The sequence below is a fragment of the Phyllostomus discolor genome, chromosome 8 (assembly GCF_004126475.2).
Source record: "Phyllostomus discolor isolate MPI-MPIP mPhyDis1 chromosome 8, mPhyDis1.pri.v3, whole genome shotgun sequence".
Taxonomy (NCBI): domain Eukaryota; kingdom Metazoa; phylum Chordata; class Mammalia; order Chiroptera; family Phyllostomidae; genus Phyllostomus; species Phyllostomus discolor.
The window spans coordinates 61,217,093-61,238,279 of NC_040910.2; the positions used below are offsets into that span (position 1 = coordinate 61,217,093).

At 54.0% G+C, this 21,187-nt stretch overlaps 1 protein-coding gene across 8 annotated transcripts in view; it reads left to right on the plus strand.

Annotated features, from left to right (window-relative positions):
• The window catches only part of DRC3 (dynein regulatory complex subunit 3), a 49,423-nt gene extending 28,496 nt beyond the window's left edge, over positions 1-20,927 (plus strand). For 7 of the 8 annotated variants that reach the window (XM_036032877.1, XM_036032876.1, XM_036032878.1 and 4 more), the window contains 8 exons: positions 4,868-4,987; positions 5,637-5,749; positions 7,091-7,265; positions 10,860-10,991; positions 12,272-12,342; positions 13,745-13,868; positions 19,244-19,375; positions 19,700-20,927. In XM_036032877.1, the coding sequence (XP_035888770.1) occupies positions 4,868-4,987; positions 5,637-5,749; positions 7,091-7,265; positions 10,860-10,991; positions 12,272-12,342; positions 13,745-13,868; positions 19,244-19,375; positions 19,700-19,813 (981 nt within the window). In that variant the 3' untranslated portion in view covers positions 19,814-20,927. The remainder of the gene's footprint in view (positions 1-4,867; positions 4,988-5,636; positions 5,750-7,090; positions 7,266-10,859; positions 10,992-12,271; positions 12,343-13,744; positions 13,869-19,243; positions 19,376-19,699) is intronic. The other variant, XM_036032879.1, reaches the window with a different exon arrangement.
• The last annotated feature ends 260 nt before the right edge of the window (positions 20,928-21,187 follow it).

Genomic DNA, 21,187 nt, shown 5'->3' on the forward strand with positions numbered 1-21,187 from the left:
GCCCTCAAGAGCCCCTCCAAGAAAGTCCACACTATCAGCTCAAACCTTCAGAGCCCTTCTAAACTGTCTGATTTTCATGATGAAGTTGAGACAAAAACATGAGGGTCAGCAGCCATGGCAGAGCCAGGATTCATCCCTACTCTGTGCACCCCAGAAGCAACATTAATAGCTAACTGTTGTGCACTTATGTGCTAAGCAAATTGCAGTATTTCACCACAATCTGTCAGGCAGGCTCCACTCTTATCCCCAGCTGGCCAATGGGAAAGTGGTCACAAGTGAGACAACTCACGCAGGATCACATGGCCACTGCCAGTCAAGTTGGGCACTGCCTAGGCAGTCTAGCAGCAGAGTTTGTGCAGGGCTCCCCCCAGCCAGGGGGGCACTACCCTGTCCACCACTGGTTTGTCCACTGCCAACTCTGTCTACCACCTACCCTGTCCACCACCTGGTCTGTCCACTGCTGACTCTGTCAACCAACTTATCTGTCCACCGTGGACTCTGTGTACTGCCTAGTCTGTGCACCGTCCCCTCTGTCCCCTGCCCCCTTCTCTCCTACTTTCCCTGTTATAAGCTGGTTCTCTTTCACTTGCTTCTCCTTCTTTGCAGTGTGATCCATTTGTGGGAATCATTACCACCGGACAAGAGAATCTCCCAGTGTGTGAGGCTTAGGCAGCAGGACTGGGATGCCCCTGTGTGTTGGGAGCCAGGAAGACTGAGGACTGTTTGTCCCGCCCCCCTGCTTATCACAGGACGCTGGTGCCTTCCTAGGAGAGAGGAGCCTGTGCTCGGGGCAGGCTGATTGGTGTGTGGAGCCCGAGGACAGCCCGGGGAAGTAGGGAGAAGGGCTGGACTGCAGATCTCCACACTGATCCTCCTGGGCCAGGACTGAGGAGCAGAGCCCTGTCCCCAGGCAGACTGAGTGGCTCTCCAAGTCTAGAGCTCTCCACTAGCATTTTGCTCCGATTAAACCATGGGGCTGTACAATTCCAGATCCCCTCCTAGGCATTCTCTCCTCAGTCCCCAGAAGTTTCCACAAAGGGCAGTAGCACAGCCTGGGCATCCCCACTGTGCTTTGAGGAAACGAAGGCTGCTTTCAGGGTTCTGAGACATGCTTAGAAGCATCAAGATAAATAATAAGTAAAAGCTGAGTTCTGCCCTGTCTGGTATGGCTTCATTGGTGGGAGGATTGTCCCGTAACTGAAAGGTTGTGTGTTCGATTCCTAGTCAGGGCACATACCTGGGTTGCAGATTCCATCCCCGGTCCTGGTGTGTATGATTCCTGGTCCTGGCATGTATGGAAGGCAACCTGTTGATGCTTCTTTCTCAAATTGATGGTTCTCTCTCCCTTCCTCTCTCTCTAACACAATGGGAAAAAGAAATCCTTGGGTGAGGGTAAAAAAGCCAAGTTCTGCAAAGCAGAGGAAGCTGTCTGCATTACTGTTCATCCTGAGGCCAGCCCCAGCCTGCCCTAGACCCCGGCCTCTCGGTGCTGTAGGAGTCAGACAGCAAGACAGCAGGGCCCCATCACAGGCCGACCATGGGGCTAGGGCAGGTTCTTGGGTGCCTTCCAGGGACCCACCCCCTACCTGCATTTCTATGAGGCACTTTGAAGTCAAAGCCCTAGGCTGCACCTGCAGGCTGGCCCTCCCTTCAGTCCACCGCACAGGACGGGCAGGGGCTGTGAGCTCAGGGGCTCCATGCAGGGAGGGGAGAGACAGGCAGGACAGGCAGTTGCCATCAGCAGGGTCACGGGTGGTGTTTGTAGCTCATCTGATTGAAGATGAGGCCCAGGGAGAATCCTGAGCAGTTCTCAGCAGAATTCCTGATCTGGTGATTGTTCTGGGAATTAGAGGAAAAGAGAGAGATGGGGGAGGGTGTGCAGGACCCATGGTCCAGAGAGAAAGAGAGAGAAAGAAGTAGCCTCACTCAGGGCTATAGGAATGGAGATGGCAGGAGGGCTGGGTACTAGAAATTTTTCAAAACTTAAACTTATTTATTGAAGTATGACTATGTAAGGAAACGGAATGTAAGCATACAGCTCAATGAATAGCAAGAGATCTTCAGAAGAATTTCAACTCGTGCAATATACTCATAAGCAGTTCTCAGCCAAGGCCCATGTTAAGGTATAACATTATACCAACATGTGTCCTGACATTGTGTTTGATTGGAACTGGGCCAGACCTCGGACAGCACAGGGCAGTGAGAGGCAAGCTCAGGCTCTGGGGCTATACAGGCCCTGGGTAAGCCCCTGCCTTCTCTTACGGTGCCAGCACACAGGGAAGGGAGACCGACAGTGAAATCTTCCCACAGATGTGTGGAAATGCCAGCAGGGCAGAGCAGGGGCTGAGAGAGATGTATAGGGGGGTTGTTGGTTATTGGATGGCTTTCCCCAGGGAAGTAGTTTTGAGATGGATCCACAGGACGGGCAGGAGTTGACTGGGCAAAGCCAGAAAGCAGAGCACATGCAAAGGCCCTGGGTCAGGAGGCAGCACTGTGAGCAGCCCAGGGTCTGGAGCTTGAATGGCTAGAGAGAAGGCCAGGTGGAGGGTAGGCAGGCAGGACCTTGCAGGCCAGAGCAGGAGCTTGTCACTACCCTATGCCCAAGAGTAAGCCATAAAGGGTAAGTGAGGGACTGGCAAGTTCAGATTTGCATTTATCAGATTGCTCTAGTTGCTTGTAGGAGGGGTGGACAGACTGGACGGTGACAGGGTGCATAGAGGAGGCCAGCTAGGAGGCTGAGACGGGGTCCTGGTATTACCAGAAAGGGGACCAGGCCTAGATGGGTCTGCCTAGGGCCAACTGGTAGTGCGTGGGCTCTTGACTTTGTGCAGGAAACAGTTCTCAACATGAGCCCAGGTGATTTTGAGATGTTTATTAAAGCATAAGCAGTGAAGCAGACAGTGAAACAAGAAAGGGCTTAGAAGAAATAGCAGGAGAGCCCAGGCTGGGCTGCTTTAGCTCAGTGGGAAGCCAGAGACAAGGAGCCCTGGGGATGGGTTTAGAGGACCGGCCTGGGAGGAGCTGCCACTGTGCACTGCTCCCCTGGTTGCAAGTCTCTTAGGAGATGCACACCTGTAGGGGAAGAAGAGGGCAGAAAGAAAAGGTGTGGGCCTGCTCCCAGGAGGAAGAGGGAACTCCGGGTCCTTTGTCTGGAGGGTTTTTAAAGGTTGGGAGTTTAGGGGAGCTGTCAGGGGAGGATCTCCATAGAAGAGTCACCAGCTTTCCCAGGTGTGTCCTTTCAGGGGGCCATTAGTCATCAGAGCTGGTCCTGGCCTTGCCCACCTGCTTTTGCTGCTTTTCTGGGCCTGGAGCTGAAACACAGCTGAGGCTTAGATGTTGTCTCCAGGGGGGTGACCATCTGTATTAGCTATGAATTGCTGGGCCATTGTGTTCAGCCATCTGTCTCAGTTTTCCTAGTCCAATGGTCAAGGAATATTCCTGGCATCTTACTGTCCTGCATCGCTGGCAAGAAATGATGTGACAATCAGGAGGTAGCATGGACAGGCCTGGTCACAGCCTGGGTCTGAGGCAGGGGAGGGCCCAGGATGCTCCCAGGTCCCTGGCTTGGGTACGGGCTGGCTGGGGGGCACTGGCCTGGGCGGAACTCTGGGAGGACAGAGATGCATCTTGGACAAGGGTAAGTTGGCTCTTGAGGGAGCCAGGGGGCATGAGACCATCGGGAGCTTATGTCTGGCACTCACAGCTGGGGTCTGGGCTGGACGTAAAGAAGCTGATCCTTGTACTTGAAGACTGTACACCTGGGGTGCATAGAGTGAGCCCAGAAGGCTGAGGACCAAGCCCTAGGGACACCAGCACCCTCTGCAGGCACAGGGGATGAGCTGGGTGTATGAGGAAGGCCAGCAGGTGGCAGGGCACAGAGCCAAGTGCTGAGATGCTTGTGACCAAGCCTGTAACTTAGGTGACTCACTTTACCCCTCTCCTGTTGTGCATCCGTAAAAGAGAGCTAGAACACCGGCCTGGGAGGCCTCCCCTTATCCTGTGGCCCCCAGCCTTGGGGTTGTCTCACAGGTCCTTGGCCTGCCTGTGCTGCCTCCACACCCCTATTTGTCCTTCTCTAATCTCCCCAAGACACTTGAAAAGGGCTGTCACTGGATAGCTTCCTTGCCAGAGTGAAAGTGAGAGTAAGTTTATGAAAGTTTGGAACAGTGAGGCCAAGGAAGGGCCCCTGGAGACAGGATCAGGGGATACGCCTGGAATGAGCTGCCATTGCCTGTTGTTCCCCTGGGTGCAGGTCTCGTTGGAACCCTTCAAGCTTGGGATAGAAGAAGTGATGTACACGCCTAAGGAAAGGGGGGGGGCGAGTGTGTACTCAACAAAGGGAGCACGCAGGCATCCTTTGCCTGAGGGGTTATCCATTCATGTTTTGTATAAGCGGGACTTCTAGGGGCAGTCCCAGGGAGGATCTCAACGGGCTATGCACTAGGCCTCTGGGGTGTTGTTTAGTGTATCAATATATTAAAATGAGCATGTGGTGGTTAGTTCCACCCTTATCTTGGATAGTCTGATCCTCATGGCGGCTCTAACTGTTTTTTTGTTATCTATCTCCCTAAGGTGGTTTAAACTACCTGCTCTTAGGTGTCTGGTTAATGAGGGTAGTCTTGTGATTTGTCAGCTGGCTGTTAATTGCTCAGCTCTTCCATCCATTTGTTCAGTCATTTGTCTCAGTTTTCTCCATCCACTTGCCAGGAAATTTTCCTAGGTTTTTACTAACCTGCCTCAGGGCCATGAGCCGTTCTCATCCATACCTCTGCCCATTTTTGAGACACCATAGGATGGCAGAGATCATCAGCATGGCTCTAAGGGACCAGATGTCTTCTGGTAACAGTGTCACTTCCCGTTCTCCCAGAAAGGGCTGGCAGAGCTTAAACACCAGTTCAGCATCGATGAGCTGAAGCACCGGGAGAACCTGATACAGGCCCGGCTGGAGGATGAGCAGGCCCGGCGGGAGGAGCTGGAGGAACACAAGGTATCCTCACCTGGAGGAGCCCTACTCCCCACGTCTCCCAGCCCTGCCTCCAAGTGCTGCCCACAGGGCACTGGTCAGGCTCCCCAAAGGTCAGTAGGGCCCAAGCCCTTGAAACCTGCCTGGTGGTTGAAAACAGATGCTATGTGGCCACGACCCAGCACTGAGGAAGCATGTAAATTGTGCTCCATCCACGGAGCTTGGTGCCTGGTCCCTGCTTTGCTCTGCCCACTGCCTGCCCCCAGGACAAGTTCCACCTAAGTCTAGACCTCACCTGACTTATCTTCTCCAAGGGGCTGGGGAGGTTGTGCTGGAACAATTTGTCAGAGCAGTGGGCCTTTTCCCGAACCCCCTAGGCAGTTCCTCACGGCAGCCAGGAAGGTTCAAGTCTGGGCTCAGCATGGCCCTGGGTTCACAACAGAGCCCTTAACTGCCTTCCTCCCCACAGTCGCCACCCCTCCCACCCCCACAGCCAGACCAAGCTGTGTGAATCTGCCCATTTTATGCCTCTGGCCCTCCCCGCAGGTGCCAGGCCCCAAGCCCAGCACCTGCCTCCCTGCCTTGCCCTCCTCAGAGGGCCAATCGTCCACCCCCCACAGGGCCCAAGTGCAAAGCCTGAGCTCAGCTGTGCCTCTGGCCTCTTCTGTCCTAGGCTGCGTTTGTGGAGCACCTGAATGGCCCCTTCCTGTTTGACAGCATGTACGCAGAGGACGTGGAGGGTAACAAGCTGGCCTGCCTGCATGGTGCGGGTGAGCTCCTCGAAGCATATCCTTTCTGGACCACGGTGGCCGCCGTGGCCAGGCCTGGGCCCCACGGGCCCTGCCTGCCTACAGCCAGTCCCTTTCTACTCTGGGCCTCAGTTTCCCCAGCTGTCTTTGAGCCCTTGGAAGGTGAGACCTCCACTTCAGAGCATGCAAAGACAGGCCCTCGGAGCTGCACAGAGAGTGGCACCTGGCTTGCAGAGGGCCCCTGGAGGTCCGGCCTGCAGGGCCCGAGTCTGGTGCTGGACAAGTTGGGTCGATAGTTTGGCTGAAGTGTGTGTCTGTGGCACTGATCCTCCTCAGCCATAGTTACAGTTCCTGCTGCCGCTTTGCACACTAGACAGGTGCTGCTCTGTAATCACATATTTGGGGAAGCTCTCCTTAGAGAGGTTGTCTTGTCCCAGGTCACACAGTTAAAAGCTGGGAGTCTAACTCTAGTCTGTGGGGCTAAGAGCTTGAACTCTTTCCCCAGCTGGCCAGAGCCCATAGGATGTGGCCAGCACTTGCCATCAAGGCCATGAATGCAGTGGTCAGTCGGTTGGCATAAACTATAAGCTGAGGGACTCATGATGGAATTGAGGGGTTCCTGGTCTGAGAGTGCTGAGACGAAGCAACAAGTCACAGAGTGCGCCTGTGGAACACCATCTCTGAGGAGAAAAACTCACTTTTAAATACCTAGCATTCCAAGAAGAGTTGGGGAGGGGACAGTCTGATGTGGAACTGAGCAAAAGCTGAAGAGCAGGGCTCTGGTTCCAGCTGGGTGACCTGGGCTTGCACTGAGGCTGTAGCACCTGCTTGGCCTCAAGGTCCTCCCAAGGACTCCATCCAATAGATTCTGCCATGCCCTCGCATGCAGATGAGGAGTCCAAGGCCCAGAGAGGGGAAGCAGCTTGCTAAGGAGAAGGAATGGCAGAGGCAGAACTTGAATCTGGATCTCTGTGCTCCTAGCCTGCATTCCCCCTACCTCCGCAATTTCCCTCAGTGCGCCTGTGGTCCCTGAAGACAGGCCCTCGACACAGGTGCCCTCGAGACAGCACAGCAGAGGCAAAAACACACATGTCTTGGGCTGGCTCCCCGTGGTCTCTGGCCCTCCTGGGCCCCCCATCCCGCCCCCCACCCCAGTCTCCTTTCTCCTCTGCTTGGCAGCCTCCTGCTGTTGCCCTGCCTCCTTGCCCCCACACCCACCCCCATATGCACAAAGGTCACGTTCCTGAATCCCCAGGAATGTGAGGTGCCTCAGTGACACTTTACTCTCCAAGTATCCACCATGGGCTCTTCTCTGTTCGAGGGAGCTGCCACCATGTGGTGCTGGAAACAGCCTCAAGCTTCCTTAACAGATGCTAACCTACAAGGACAAATTTGTCGTCATCTGTGTGAACATTTTCGAGTATGGACTGAAACAGCAGGAAAAGCGGAAAGTGGAGCTTGACACCTTTAATGAGTGTGTGCAGGAGGCCATCCAGGAGAACCAGGGACAGGGCAAACGCAGGATTGCAGAGTTTGAGGAGAAGCACCTGCTGGTAGGCCTGCCCTCCCACCCCTCCCTGCTGCCTGCCCCCGTGCCCGCCTGTGGCGGGCCTGGCCCCACCAGAGGGCTGCAGCCCCTGTCCCTCTGATGACTCCTGAGGCCCATGGTTTTTGTCCCCATTTGCTAGAGCTCACACAGCTCAGTGGCTGAGCCTGGGTATTGCCTTCCCCTGGCACCACCAGCCATAGCTACTCTGTTGGCCAGGGCTGAGCCAGGCTTGGAGCCTGTGGGTCTCCTTCACCTAAAACAGCCCCAGGGTTCAAGGTAACATCATCATCACTATTGAAATGGTATTATTACCACTACTATTATGACTATGTTATGAGCCCTGCTCTGGGCCTGGCACCCAGGCCCCTTCCCTCCAGAAAGGTCAGCTCTAACCTGGTGGGAAGCAGGGGGCCTTGAGGGTTTCCAGGGGCACTTGACCTCAGGCCAGAACTTACAGGACAAAGAAGAGTTATCCAGGGGTGGTGGAGGAAGAAGAGGGGGTTCACCCAGGGAGGGACCCTGAGGCATGCAGGACCAGCCGGACCCAGGCCACTGAACCATGCCCACGCAGGGCTGTGTGTGCTCACGGGGACTGTTTCCTCAGTTAGCATTACTTTGGAAGGCTGAGTCCTACCCTGCTCTAAGCCATAGCTCTTTGGAGATTCTACGGAAAGCCATGTGAACACTCGTCTGCAGCACCAGGGGCTTCAGGGAGCCCCTGGAGACACTCCAGGTTGGGAACTCCCAATTTAAAGTAGAGCAGAGTCCCCCCATGATGCAAGCTCAGATATAAGGGGGGTGGTGATAGCTGGCGGTACACCACCCATGCCCCACTCTCTGGCCCTGTTCTCCCGCCCCTGTGCCATGAACCTCACCGGCCAGACCCAGGGTGTGGGGAGGGGCGTCATGCCTTCAGCCAGAAGTCCAAACCTGTCAGCAAAGGAGCATGTTTGGCTCCATGTGTGTTTTGTTTGGCTTGCAGAGGGTTTTAGAACATTTTGAACATCCTTATGACTTTGAAAACCAGAGGATCTCTTACAAAAATTGTGGTTGTTCACTTCTCAGAGGTAGCTGTTATCAGGGCCCAAGCGACGCTGTCTGCTCTGGATGGGCCATGTCTGCAGTCGTCCAGGCCCTGTCTGGCACATCTGCTCTGACATTTCTTATCTGGTCCCTGTAGCCACTGGACTCTGGACACCTGGATGTCTGCCAGCTGGCTCCTCCCAAAGCCCCATGTGGGGGTCCGGCCCCTCAGCCACAAATGCTGCTGGGGAGCAGGCGTGGGCTGGCCACCTCCAATGCTGCCCTCTTGCTGCACCAGGCCCACTTCCAGACCTGCTGCGCCTGCTTTAGGCATGGTCTGCATGGTGGCTCCCTAAGAGGCTGCCTGGGTTGAGTAGGTGGACCTGAGCGCTCCCCTCCAAGGGCTGAGGGCCAGGGTTCACACACAGCCAGCAAGGCAACGTCCACTGGGACCTGACAACACACTGGTGCCACCCAGGGATGTGCCTGGCACTGGTGTTTCTCAGTGCTCCCGGGGCCTCCAGTGCTCAGCTGAGATGAGCCTACTGTCTTGGAAGCAGACTCCACAGGCCTAAGGAAGTCCTCAGTTCACTGCCTGCGAGGGACCTCTTCAAGAGCCAGTCCTGCCCCCTTCCCACCACCCCCACTAGACAGGGGCTGTCAGAACGCCCCTCCTGGGGCCTAGCAGGGGCTGTTCAGGCAGAACCCTCATTGGGGACCCTCTGCCGGCTGGCCTCCCTTTCCTCACTGGTAAGACAGGTAACCACCCATAGGACTGAGGTGGGGCCGCAAGATGGGGCAGAGCCAGCGTACATATGTGACCAACGGTCCCTGTGTGGTAGAAGCCACTCCAGCGACTAGGTGGTAAGTGGCAGTGGAGAGGTGATACCAGCACAGGCACAGACATGGGACAAAAACTGTACAGAGTGCATAGTCAGTCTGCCTCCAACACCATGTGTCTGTGTGTGCGCATGCACATGCCTGAGTGTGCTCGTGGCTATATGTGCCTGTGTGCACACGTGTGTACATGATGAATAGTGTCCGCTGTTCTACACTTTGCTATTTTATCTGTGCACCTCAGAGATCCTTCTAACACTTGAGTGGCTTTATGTCTTTAATAGTCGTAAAATATCTCATTGCATGGGCGAGTCAGAATTTAGTGAGCCAGTCCCTGCTGATGGGCAATCAGGTTTTTCTGCTCTCTTGCTCTTTCATACAGTGTTGCAGTGGATCCCTTGGTGCAAGTGTGGCCCTCAGGATGAAGTCCTGGAGGCTGTGCGCATCGCCACTTTAAGGAGTTCGGAGATCGCACCCTCTGCGTTCCGCCCACTCTCTTGGCAGGCCCATGGTGGCAAGCTCTCATTTTTGCCGGCCTTATAGGAGTATATGTTTATTTTCTCATAAGTGGGAGCAAGCACCACATCTTTTACAAACATTTGCATTTCTTATTTGTGAACTGTTCTCATAATATGCTCTTACCTATTTTTCTGTTTGGTATTTCTCTTTCTCTATCTCTACTTCTCCTTTTTAAAAAATTGACTTTGTCAGAGCATTTTGTAGATTAAGAAATTAGCCCTGAGTCAGTGAAATAAGTTGCAAATCATTTTCCCAGTTTGATTTTTATTTTATCATTTTGTCTATGGTGCTTTTACCATTCAGAATATTAAAAAATTTTATGTGATAGAATTTATTAGTCTCCTGATTATGCTTAGAAAGGACTTCTCCACTTTGAAATTATTTTAAAAACTCATTCTTTCTAGAACTTTTATGGCTTTACTTTTTACATTTAAGACTTTATTCTGTCAGGAATTTACTTTCATGTAAGGTTTGAGGTAGGGATTGAGCCTGATTTTTCACCAGCTATCAGTATCATTCACAACCCCTGCCCCAAATCATGTCCAGTTACTCTTCCCTCACAGCTAATGCCAAATGCCAAGAAAACAAGCTGACCTTGTAGCCAGTGGCCAAGTGTCTGGGCCCTAACAAAGGGCTGGTATTCAGCACTGCACACAGACCCTAAGGTGCTCTGCAACCTGTGAGCACCCTCCACTCCAAATGGGCTGGCTCTGTTAGCTGTAGCACCCTGGGCCCACTGGAGGAGTTGTGTGTGGATACACCACCTTCCGCAGACCAAGCCTGTCTCGAGTTCCCGGCATCTCCCCCTGCCCAGGGCCTGCAGCAGACCCCCTATCTGAGCTTTCATGAGTCCAGCCCCCACTGTGAACCAAGGCCCCCACACCAACCACCTGACCCCCAGGGCTCCAGGAAGCATGGGTTCTCTCCCCTTTGCTTGCGGAAACTGAATCTTAGCACAAAGGGCTCATTCAAGGTCCTGTTGCTAATAAGTGACTCAGAGGGGGACGCAGGTTTGTCAGACTCCAAAGCCACCTCCAGCAAAAACCCGAGCATCTGCTCTGATGGCCTTGAGAGGGAATTAGCTTCTATGAACTCACAGGGCTGCCTCTTAAGCCTGAGCAGCACAAACCCAGAGCCCAGGTCCCAAAACCAAATTGTCACCTGTTGTTAACTAATTACAATCAGTGATGGATCCCTAAAACACAGTCTTTGTTTTCAGAGCTTAAGTGCCATCCGAGATGAGTCCGAACTGAGCAACCTTGAGAAGAAGATAGTGGAGTGCAGCAAGGACATCAGTGAGCTGTTCAACACGCTCATGACCCTAGAGATGCAGCTGGTGGAGCAGCTGGAGGTGAGGCTGGGGCCCTGGGCACAGACTTGAATGACCGTGCACTGCCAGGCTCACTCGAACAAAGCTGCCCATGCAGCTGCAAAACCACCCTCAAGCAGGAGCCTTCCCAGGCTCTCCTCTGCTGGGGAGGTCTAGCCTGACGGTTTCCCGCCTATTGGCCCCGGGTTCGCCTTTAATACAGTGCAAGTGATGCTCAGGCAGCAGGACAGGTGAGCTCATTCCTTTGGAATGCCTCTCTCCCAGGAGCTTCTCAAGCAGGGAGACCCCCCTCAGCATTGCAGAATTCCCCAGAACCCAGGCACAGCTATGCTGGTGTCATGGTCACATCCGTGTACAGCACCCGAAAGCCTCTGAGTGCAGTCGTGCTTTTCATTGATATTGTTTTTATTCATCACAACAGTGTTCACACGTGTCTATAATATATGCAGTTGGTTTGGCTTACAGACCATCTTCAGGCTCGCATAGATTTCCCACACCTGTGCCCCCTGTGGCCCTGGATTCTAGTGGATTGGGGGCATGACCCACCCTGGGGCTCACACAGTTGGAGGCTTCACCGTGCATCATCTGCCATTATTCCTTCCATTAACATCAATTCCCACTTAGGCACTGTCTACCTTGCTAAGTACCAGGATGCAGCTATGCTGGGGCTCCCTCCGGGTGCGGACAGTCTGGGATAATGACCAGGCAGCTTGCAGAGCATTATGTGTGAAGTGACCTCTTTATACTTCACCACAAACTCCAGGAGACAGGCCCTACACAGGAAGCCCATTGCACGGATGAGAAGGCTGAGGCCCAGGGAGGTCAGAGGCCTTCCAGAGTTACACCTGGTGGTGGGGCTGGGGCACTAACCCAGGCGTCTGGCTCTTACTGATCCCCTCCCTGTTTCTCTGGAGGTGAGAGAGATACCATTGAGAGCCCTAAGGAAGGAGGGGCTCTGTGTGTGTTGGGGGCATGGGTTAAGACCAGGCCCGGGGCTGTTGGCAAAGGGAACAGGCAGAGGCCTGGAGAGAGTGTTGCATTGAACATTCGAGTGGTTGTGAGCAAACCAACGTGGCCAGGAGGTGATGGAGCTGTGGGGCAAGGTCAGGAGGGCAAAGTGGGGTCATGTCACAAACACCTAGCAGGGAAGGCCAAGATGGCTGGTCCTGATCTTGAAGGTCTATAACTAGAGGAGGTGCCAGTCATGTTCTAGGCTAGGTGCCTAGCCTTTGGCTCTGAGGCTAGGCCAGTCAAGGTCATGTTTAAATATGCATGTTAACTGTGTTTTTTACCATTTCTAGGAGACTATAAACATGTTTGAAAGGAACATCATCGACTTGGTGGGGCTCTTTATTGAAAATGTCCAAAGCCTATATCCTTTCCTTGGAGGCCTTCCATGGGGAGGGGCCACTGGGCCCAGGGAAGGGGCAAGGATCCTGGCCCGTGCTGCACTCCCCCTGCCTGCAACGGGTGCTGGGGCAGAGGCTCCTGCAGCTTTAACAAAAGGCAGGGAAGGGTATTGCTCTGTCCCAAACTAACCAGGATACCACTGAGTGGGATTCCCTCCCTGGCGGCCACCGGTGGGGATGCTGCCTGCCCCCGCCACAGCCATCAATGCCCTAAACACGTTGGCAGAGACCGTCACAGCACATCACTTTGCTCCTTATGAGAAGTAGCTTTACAGGAAGATCCATACCTCCACCCAGATGATATTGAAGTCATCACAGGACTTTATTGAGTAGGAATCTCCACCTTTGAAATTAGAGGGATGGAAAACCTCTAGTTTTCCAGCAAGGGAAAAAGCTTACCTTCAAAGGGTGGAGGTCTGGCAACCACTTTGAGTGTTCAAAGAACGTTTCTGGGTCCAAGCTTTGTTCCCGTTACCCTCGCAGGGCTGCTGTTCTGGGTGGGGCTGAGTCGGGGGGACAGAGGCATGGTTTGTAATAGAAGTTTTAGAATGTTTATTCTCAAATGCTTAATGCTCAAGGGGAGTCCACACCTTGGAATCCCCACCTGCTGTCTGTGTTGCAGGTCTACATGCCGGGGATAGACAACTGGGACAAACTCCAAGTTGAGGACACTGATACATTATTCATAATGAGCCAGGCAGGTTAATTTTCTGGGTCAGGAGACAACATTTGGGGGATGACCAACCCTCTACCACCTGAACTCAGCCCTGTCTGTTTGGGGCAAACTGCTGTGTTCCACCCCCAAAGTAGTCCCTGGCCTGCCCTCCTGGCCCACAGCCCCACAGGGAAAGGGAAGTGACAGAGGCAGGGAGTGAGCAGCAGCTGACGTAGAGCCATGGCTGGCAGCTTCCTGGAAGGAGGGCCCACTGAGGAAGGGCCCGAGGTACTGGGTAGAAATATGGGGAGAACTAGCAGGCAGAGGAAGCAGCCTGGGCAAAGGTCCTGAGGAGGAGTCAGATTCCTGGGTCCTAGGAGGCCCTCAGACTACAGCAGAGTGGGGAAGTTCGTGGAGAGGGAAGGGGCCTGTTCACATCACTATAGCCCTCTCAGCCACTGTGGGGAGAAAGGGTGAGAGCCAAGCCTAGGGCTCGGTGTACTGTCAAGTGAGAAGGCAGTGGGATGGAGGGACCCTGGGGAGCCCAGAGCCAATGGCCAGTGACAGCCAGGTGTGTGCATGGGGTGGGCACAGGCAGGATGGCCCTGGGCTTAGGGCTCAAAGGCAATGATGCGCTGGCCCTTAGGTGTCTGTCCTCGTCCCACGGTTGGCCTGTTCCAGCCCTGGCCTTTGCTTAACTCCCGCCACACGATGGCACAGTGTCGGGACCTGGAGAACCACCACCATGAGAAGCTCCTGGAGATTGCCATCAGTGCTCTTGAGAAGATGGTCAAGGGCGAGCTGGAGGAGGACCTGCCCGATGAGGTCCGGGCGGTAAGTGGGGTGAGCATGGGGGCAGGGGGAGGTGCTAGAGCCAGGCAGAGTCCAGCCCAGCTCTGTGGCTCCAGGAAGCCTGAAAATCTCAGAGGTCTCAGTTTCCTCATCTGCAAAAGGGAATAATACGCCCCTTTGTAGGATGGTCAGCAGGTGAAAAAGGCAAACAAAACACTTGGTGGGGGACTCAGTGGGGCTCAAGTACAGAGAAGCTCATAAAATCTCAACTACCTAAAAACAGATTGGTTTCCAAAAGCTCGTTTCTGTGCAGCTTCCGGCATTTTCTAGGAGAGGCAGTTAAAATAGAAGCTAAGATCTGAAATTTTCCCCAAAGGCCTTCTTAACCTTTGTCTCTAGGATGAGCACCTACCCCTCCCCCGCCAGCTCTGTTTCTGATTCAGCACGATGCCTCCAACTTGCCACTAGAGTGCCTAGTGATGAAGGGTCACAGACCAGCAGGTGCAGCCTGGGCCCCCAGCCCTCCGGGTAGGCTGCGATGGGGCAAGAGCAGTGTGAGCTGTGTCTCTGAGGAGCTGCTGATGATATAGACAGGCTCAGGCCCAGACACTTGGCTGTCAGGGGCCTTTCATTCCCTCGTACACTGCAGCCTCAGTCTCTCCTTCTCTCCACCTCTGTGCGGTCGACAAATCCCACCACCACTGGCCTGTGCATGGATGCCGGCCTCCCTCCACCTCCCTGCAGGCCGTTCTCCACACAGAAGCCAGAGGGCCCCGGAAACCCCGGCCACAGTGCCCTCCAACAGCTCCCGGGACTCCCTGAGGACACTATTCCTCCCACCCTGCAGGACAGGCCTGCTGTCCCGCCACCACCACTGCCTCTCCTGGCCCCTGGCCTTGGAGTTACCCCCACATCTCCAGGGCTCACTTCTTCCAGATGATGCTCTGCCCAGCAGACATGTTCTTCCCTTGGGTTTTGTTGTGTCTGGATTGTCCTTGTCATTCAGTGCTCAGGTCAAATGCCAGCTCCTTGGAGAGGCCGTCCCTCACCACCTTCCCGGAAAACCCTAGTCTGTCACAGACCTCACCTGTCATCATCAGAGCCCTTATCCCAGGTTTAAGCTCTCTGGTTTACGTTGCCTTGTTTCTGTGACTATGCACACTGCATGGAGGAAAGGCAGGGATGGCCTCCTCCCCACCATGTTCCTCCTAGGGTGGGCAGTGGCACATGGCCCAGCTGAGGTGCCAGGATCCCAGTACCCAGTGTGAGCTAAGTCTGACAGATACCAAGACCAGCAGCCCCTACTCCTACAGCCTCGTCTGGGCCGAGACAGACACCCAGCACAGAAACATGGAGGCAGGGCCACTCACTGGGTCACCAGCCTTCCTTCCCTAAACATCCACGAAATGCTGTGGTCCAGACATAGGGAGAAGCCACCTTCCCCTGTCCTTCAGGGAGACTGCACGTGAGGGCCCCTCAGGAGCCCCCCAGATGGACCACCAAGAGGTGGGCAGAATTTCCTCGTGGCACAGATGCTAGTTCTGTGGCACCCAGCAGGCACAAGACTAAAACCTGCTTCCTCCCTGATGACTGGGACACACAAAAGAGTTGGCCCCAAGGTCAATGGCAGACAAGCAGGTGGGCTGGTGCTTCCTGTGGCTGCCCTCTTTCCTGCCCTCTTTGCCTGTCGCCACCTCACATCTACTTCCAGGGTTCCAGAAACAACAAGCGCCTGCTGACTGGGCAGGGACCAACCCCAGTGCACTGCAGTGCAGAGCACTGCCCCTGGGGGCTTGCGTGGCCTCGGGACTGTCAGTGCCCCTGTCTGCAGCTGGGGGAACTGGGAACGACTGGGTCTCAGTGCAGTTAGGGGAACTGCCCAAGATGACACCTCCTGTGAGGACCAGAGTCTGGACTTAGGCTAGTCTGAGAGAGGCGGAGCCTCGGCCATGGATGCAGGGCTGGCCCTGGGCCCCCACTGCAGACTGCCTGCGTGTGCCAGCTTGCCTATGGCCTGGCACTCTGATGACGGGGCTCTGCCTCTCAGCCAAGGGGCTCCTGGGAACCCTCACAGTGTTGGTGTCCAGTGCCACCCTTTTAAGGACCGTTAGTGGGCAGCCAGCAGTACCCACTGGATGCCTTTCCCTCTGCAGGCCAGTGTGAGCCTCTGGCCTTTCGGGACTGTGTGCAGTTGCAGTTAGAGACATTGCCAGGACCCTACACTGTTGTTTATGTCTCCTTAGAGTTAAGGGACAAAGTGTGGTGCACTGTTCTCAGGGAGAAAAGCATACCCTGTCAAATGTAATAGTAACACAAATAACTGACAGTGCCCAAGGGCCTTCCACGGTCCAGCTAGCTGAGAGGCACTGGACACATATCTGTTCTGTTCTTTTCATCTCCACACCAACACAGTAATATCAGAACCATTATGACTCCCTCTTACATATGAGGAAACTGAGGGACAGAGATGAGAATAACCTACCTATGACACAGAGCATGTAAGCGGTGGAATTGTGATTTGAGCACAGGCAGTTTGACTCAAAGCCTTTAACTCAAGTGCCCACTGAGCCTGTACCAAAATGGCAATGTTCAAATGAGGCAACAGGGCCTTTGGCTGAAAAAAGTCTGCTTTCTGGTAGGTAATTACCAATGAGTATGTCATGGTCAAGAATCACACTGATGAGGGCCTCTTTAAAACTCTCCTTCAACGGCATGATTGTGACCAGCTTGTGCCATGCTTAGGGCCAAAGCTGTGTTTCAAATCCCTGTGGCACTGTGGAAGGAAAAGCACAGCCCACGTGCTCAGGGAGAGAACCCAGCACTGGCAGGAAGGGAGGCCCTGGTGGCACAGGCTGTATGGCTCCCTGCGCAAGGTAAGTGGGCAGTGAGCAGTCTGCTGCCCTCCGCAGGGCCCCAGGTCCAGAGCCAGCCTGGTGCTGCAGGGAGTGGCTGCTGCATCCAGGGGGCACCAGGAGGCCAGATGGGCCCTACTGCTGGGAGCATCCCTGTGGGTATCCGGCTGCAAGGCAGGCAGAGGGGCTTGTGAGGCCCCAGGGAGTCTGCTAATTGACAGTGGGTGTGGCACAGGTCAGCAGCCCCAGGACAAGACTCTGGCTGAGACGTGAAGGCTCCACCTTGGAAGGGGGGATGGCAGCACAGGGCATTGCCCCTCTGGCCAAGCAGGGACTGGGAAGGGTGGGATCCCTGTGCCTTTCTCTGTGGTGGAAGGGCTATAATGTCAGGAGGTGCCCAGGATAGGTGTGATGGAATGATCTGATCCCATAGGGGCACGGGGCAACAAATCCTCAAGCCACCAGCATCTTGGAGGGCCTGGGGAGGGGCACCAGCTATGCCCTCCTCAAAAGCTGCCCTACCATCACCAAGAAGTTGCTTTAAAAGAAACGTGTTTTTACGGCCCCAAGGCCCATAAAGCAGGGTGAGGTGGCTCAGGAGCCAGGAGTGGCTGCCACTCCTCAAGAATTGTACATACTCCTGCCTCTACCTCAGGACTTTAGACCTGCAGAAATGGGAGGAAAACCTTCAATAGTCTACCCATAAGAGCTATTTTAAAGGCACACTAATGTAGCCACCATTCCAGGCCACCTGGAGTCCAGAAACAACTCAAAATTGCATTTTAAAGTCATTTCTTTAAACCAAGTTCATTTCAATTGTATTTTACAAATGCCAGTTTTTTATAACCAATTCTTACCGTGTCCATTCTAAGCAGACTTCACTTCCCACAGCTTCCAAAGCTGTCTTCGGCATATTTGGACTTGGGGGGATGATTTCTCTTGGTTTAGGAGATCAGCTGTGACCCACTTTTAAAAACAAAGAATGAGGACCTCCCCATGCCGGGTTAGTGTTGTGGTTGCGTCTCTACTTGCAGTAGCTGGCACAGCCACTCCAGAACGTGACCCGAACAACTCATGGGCTGGCAGGTTGTGTATGTCCTTGGTCCACACAGATGTCCCTGGTCCACACAACCCTTCCCAGAGCCTGGCCTTGGAGGAAGATCTTCCTGACTTCTTGCCATTTCTCCCATGTGACGGTGCTCCTGGCCCCCCCACCCCAATACCCCCCTCCCCACATCAGCTGGCTCAGCTTTTCCACACAGGGCTCTGTGCAAAAAGCAGCATCCTGTACGAGAGTGACAGATAACTACTCTGAAGAGAAGTCTGTGGCCAAATATGAGTTCAAAGAGCTTATTTTTATTTTCTGCTGGACTCTGCAGAGACGCTCTGTGCAGGTGACATCCAGGAGGGACCCAGGCAATACACACCCCTAAGTGTATTTGACCAAAGAAGACTTTTTAACAGAAATATTAACCTCTCAGGATTCCCCAGGGTGTATTTTGGAGACTGCTGTGTGGAAGGACTAAGCAAGCCTGCGCCCACTCGCAGTCCTCCCCTCAGCGCAGTGCCTCCGGCCCCAGGCCCCCAGGCCCCCCCTCCCTGACTGCAGGGCTGCTGGCTTAGGGCCTGCCAGCCTTCCACTGCTTGAGGGAAACGATGGCTCCGCTTGATTTCCATTTGTGCCAGGCACACAATAGCCAGTGTGAGCACCTGGAACCAGCCAGGCCTAGCAGAGGGAGGTCGTTTCCAACACCTTTTTACAAGGCAGAAAAGAAGGTCAGGAATGCAAGGAGGCAGGAGACCCCAAGTGAAATACGAGATTTGATTTGGTTGATGTGAGCAGCAGTGGAGAAGCAATATCGGGGGGAGCACCCGTCTGTTTTATATTTAGTTACTTATTTTTTATCCCCACCCAAGGACATGCTTATTGATTTTAAAAAGGAAGGGAGGGAGCAAAACATCAATGGTTGCCTCTTATACACACCCCAACTGGGGGCCAAGCCTGCAACCTAGGTATGTGCCTCGCCATTGATCAAACCCACCTTTCAGTTTGCAGGACAATGCCAAACCCACTGAGCCCCACCAGCCAGGGGAAGGAGCACCCCTCTTGGCAGGGCCCTCTTGCCCTCAGAGCAGCCTCGAGACCCTCAGCCAGTCTCATGCTCCCCACCCGGTCTGCCAGCATCTAGGCAGGTTGTGCTTGAGGGTAAATGAGAGAGAGCCACTATGAGAGCCAGTGTCCCAAGCACATCACCCCTGGGGGGCCGTCTGCCTTCTCCCTGCAGAAAACATGCTCCTAACTAGCACTGCAGTCCATGTCCTGGTGGACCCTTTCCCCAGGACACTCGCCACTATTTGGGGTGGGGAGGGCTGTCAACGGAAGCTATGCTGTGAGGAAAGTGCACACCGACAAAGGCCGGCTCTCCCCTGGGCTCCCAGCAGCTTCCTGCTCAGTAGTGCCTCCACCAGTGAGGGGACTCTCAGGTGTGCCTACCTCTTCTGCACGCTGACATGTGCTCAGCGGGTCATAGGACACACTTGCTCATGTGACCTTTTGCTCCCCAGCTTTTTGTGGACAAAGACACAGTTGTCAATGCTGTTGGGTCATCACATGACATCCACCTCCTGAAGATTGACAATCGAGAAGATGAGCTGGTGACCAGGGTCAACTCCTGGTGTACACATTTAGTGGACAAGGTGAGTAAATGTCCCTAATCTAGCAGGCTTCAACAGCTCCTCGAGCTACCAGCCAGGAGGAAACAGGAAATCTTCCTTAGAGAGTACATACTTTTGCAATAAGAAATGAAGAAGTAAAATTAAGGATTGTAGAATTCTACACGGAAGACTTCACGTTACCCATTCAGACTTGAAAACCCATTGCTTCATGATTTTTCTTACCTCAAATCTATAGATAGATAGGACAAAACATGAGAACTACTTTCCTTTCCCTAAACTGAACTCAGTGAAAGATACTAACCAATTATCTGACTCAGTGATACTGGGCTTTGGTTCACCCCTCAGATTCACAAGGATGAAATCATGCGGAACCGCAGGCGAGTGAAGGAGATCAACCAGTACATCGACCACATGCAGAACGAGCTGGACAACCTTGAATGCAGCGATATCATAGATTAGGGGTGTGTCAGCACAGAGGGCTACTGTTGAAAACAGCACTTGGCCCTGACCAGGAGAGTGCCCACTTCACTGACCACCTCAGCAGGGAGTTACTGAGGATTTCTCAACCCACACCCTCATGAAGTCGTTTCTCCACCACCCCTGGGAATACTTCCAAAGGTAGAGAAAAATAAAGGAGTCATGTTCTTCTCCATCCTCTAAAGATGTCATCAGAATCTCAGTCACACATGAGCAGAAGAGGCCAAGGCAAGCACTCTGCCAGTCTGCTGCAGCAACTCCCTGGGGCTGCCAGCTGGCCAGACACTCAGGGGTGGCCTCTGGCCAGCAGGGTGCAGCCCCCTCTGCCACGCCCGGGGCAGGCTGCTGGGCCCTTCTCTCCTCGGGGAGGCTGCGGCTCCCTGTGTGTCTAAGCGTGGCCGCCAGGATCCAAGGGCTCTCCAGAAGGTCAGCACACAGGCTGGGTACCCCATATCCCCCTGCAGCCTGAGTCTCTGTGCAGTGAGGGTGACAGCACCTTCTCTGAGCACAGTCAAGGGGCCAGGGAACATGCAAGACAAGTGTGGGAAGCACCTGGCCTGTGGCCAGTGCCCCATGAATGGGAGCGATGCCATTTTGTCACTCAGCGTGCAAGGACAGACAGCTCAGAAAGCCTTTGCCACCTGAAACCAGACTCTCCAGTTTCCTTCTCCATGGGCTCTGGCACCACACCACTGTGCCTGCCCAAGTCTGGAGGACACCTGGGCTCCCTAGGTGGGACACACGCACCTGTCAGGTCGCCTTGCCCACACCTGCCAGGGCTTTGAACCCAGAAATAATGTATATTTTCTATTTCAAGAATAATTTTTTTTCTAAAACAGTAGAAACAAGTAAAAACAACTGGCTTAGCCAAGAGGACTTATTTTCAAATGATTATCTGATTAGCCCTGGCTGGGTGGCTTGGTTAGTTGGAGCATTGTCCCATATACTGAAAGGTCATGGGTTCCATCCCCGGTCAGAGCACATGCCTGGGCTGGGATTTGATCCCCAGTTTGGGTGTGTACTAGAGGCATCTGATCAATGTCTCTCTCTCACATCAATCTCTTTCTCTCTCCCTTTCCTCTCTCTCTAAAATTAACATAGTCTTGGCTGAGTATTTAAAAAAAAAAAAGACTGATTAAGAAGCAGGAAAAAAAGCCTTTGGGCTGAGGGTCAAGGCCACACAAGGCATGCAGAGCTGTCTGTTGATGAACTGATGACTGGCACAGTGTGAGGCTCCCAGCTTCAGGCCGCAGGTCCCAGATGGCCCTGGGGGGGGGGGGGGGCGGGGGTTGGGGGGAGCTGTGGCCTTTAGTGAGGTGCCGCTGTAACGAAAGCAATGAAGATGTGTGGAGGCAC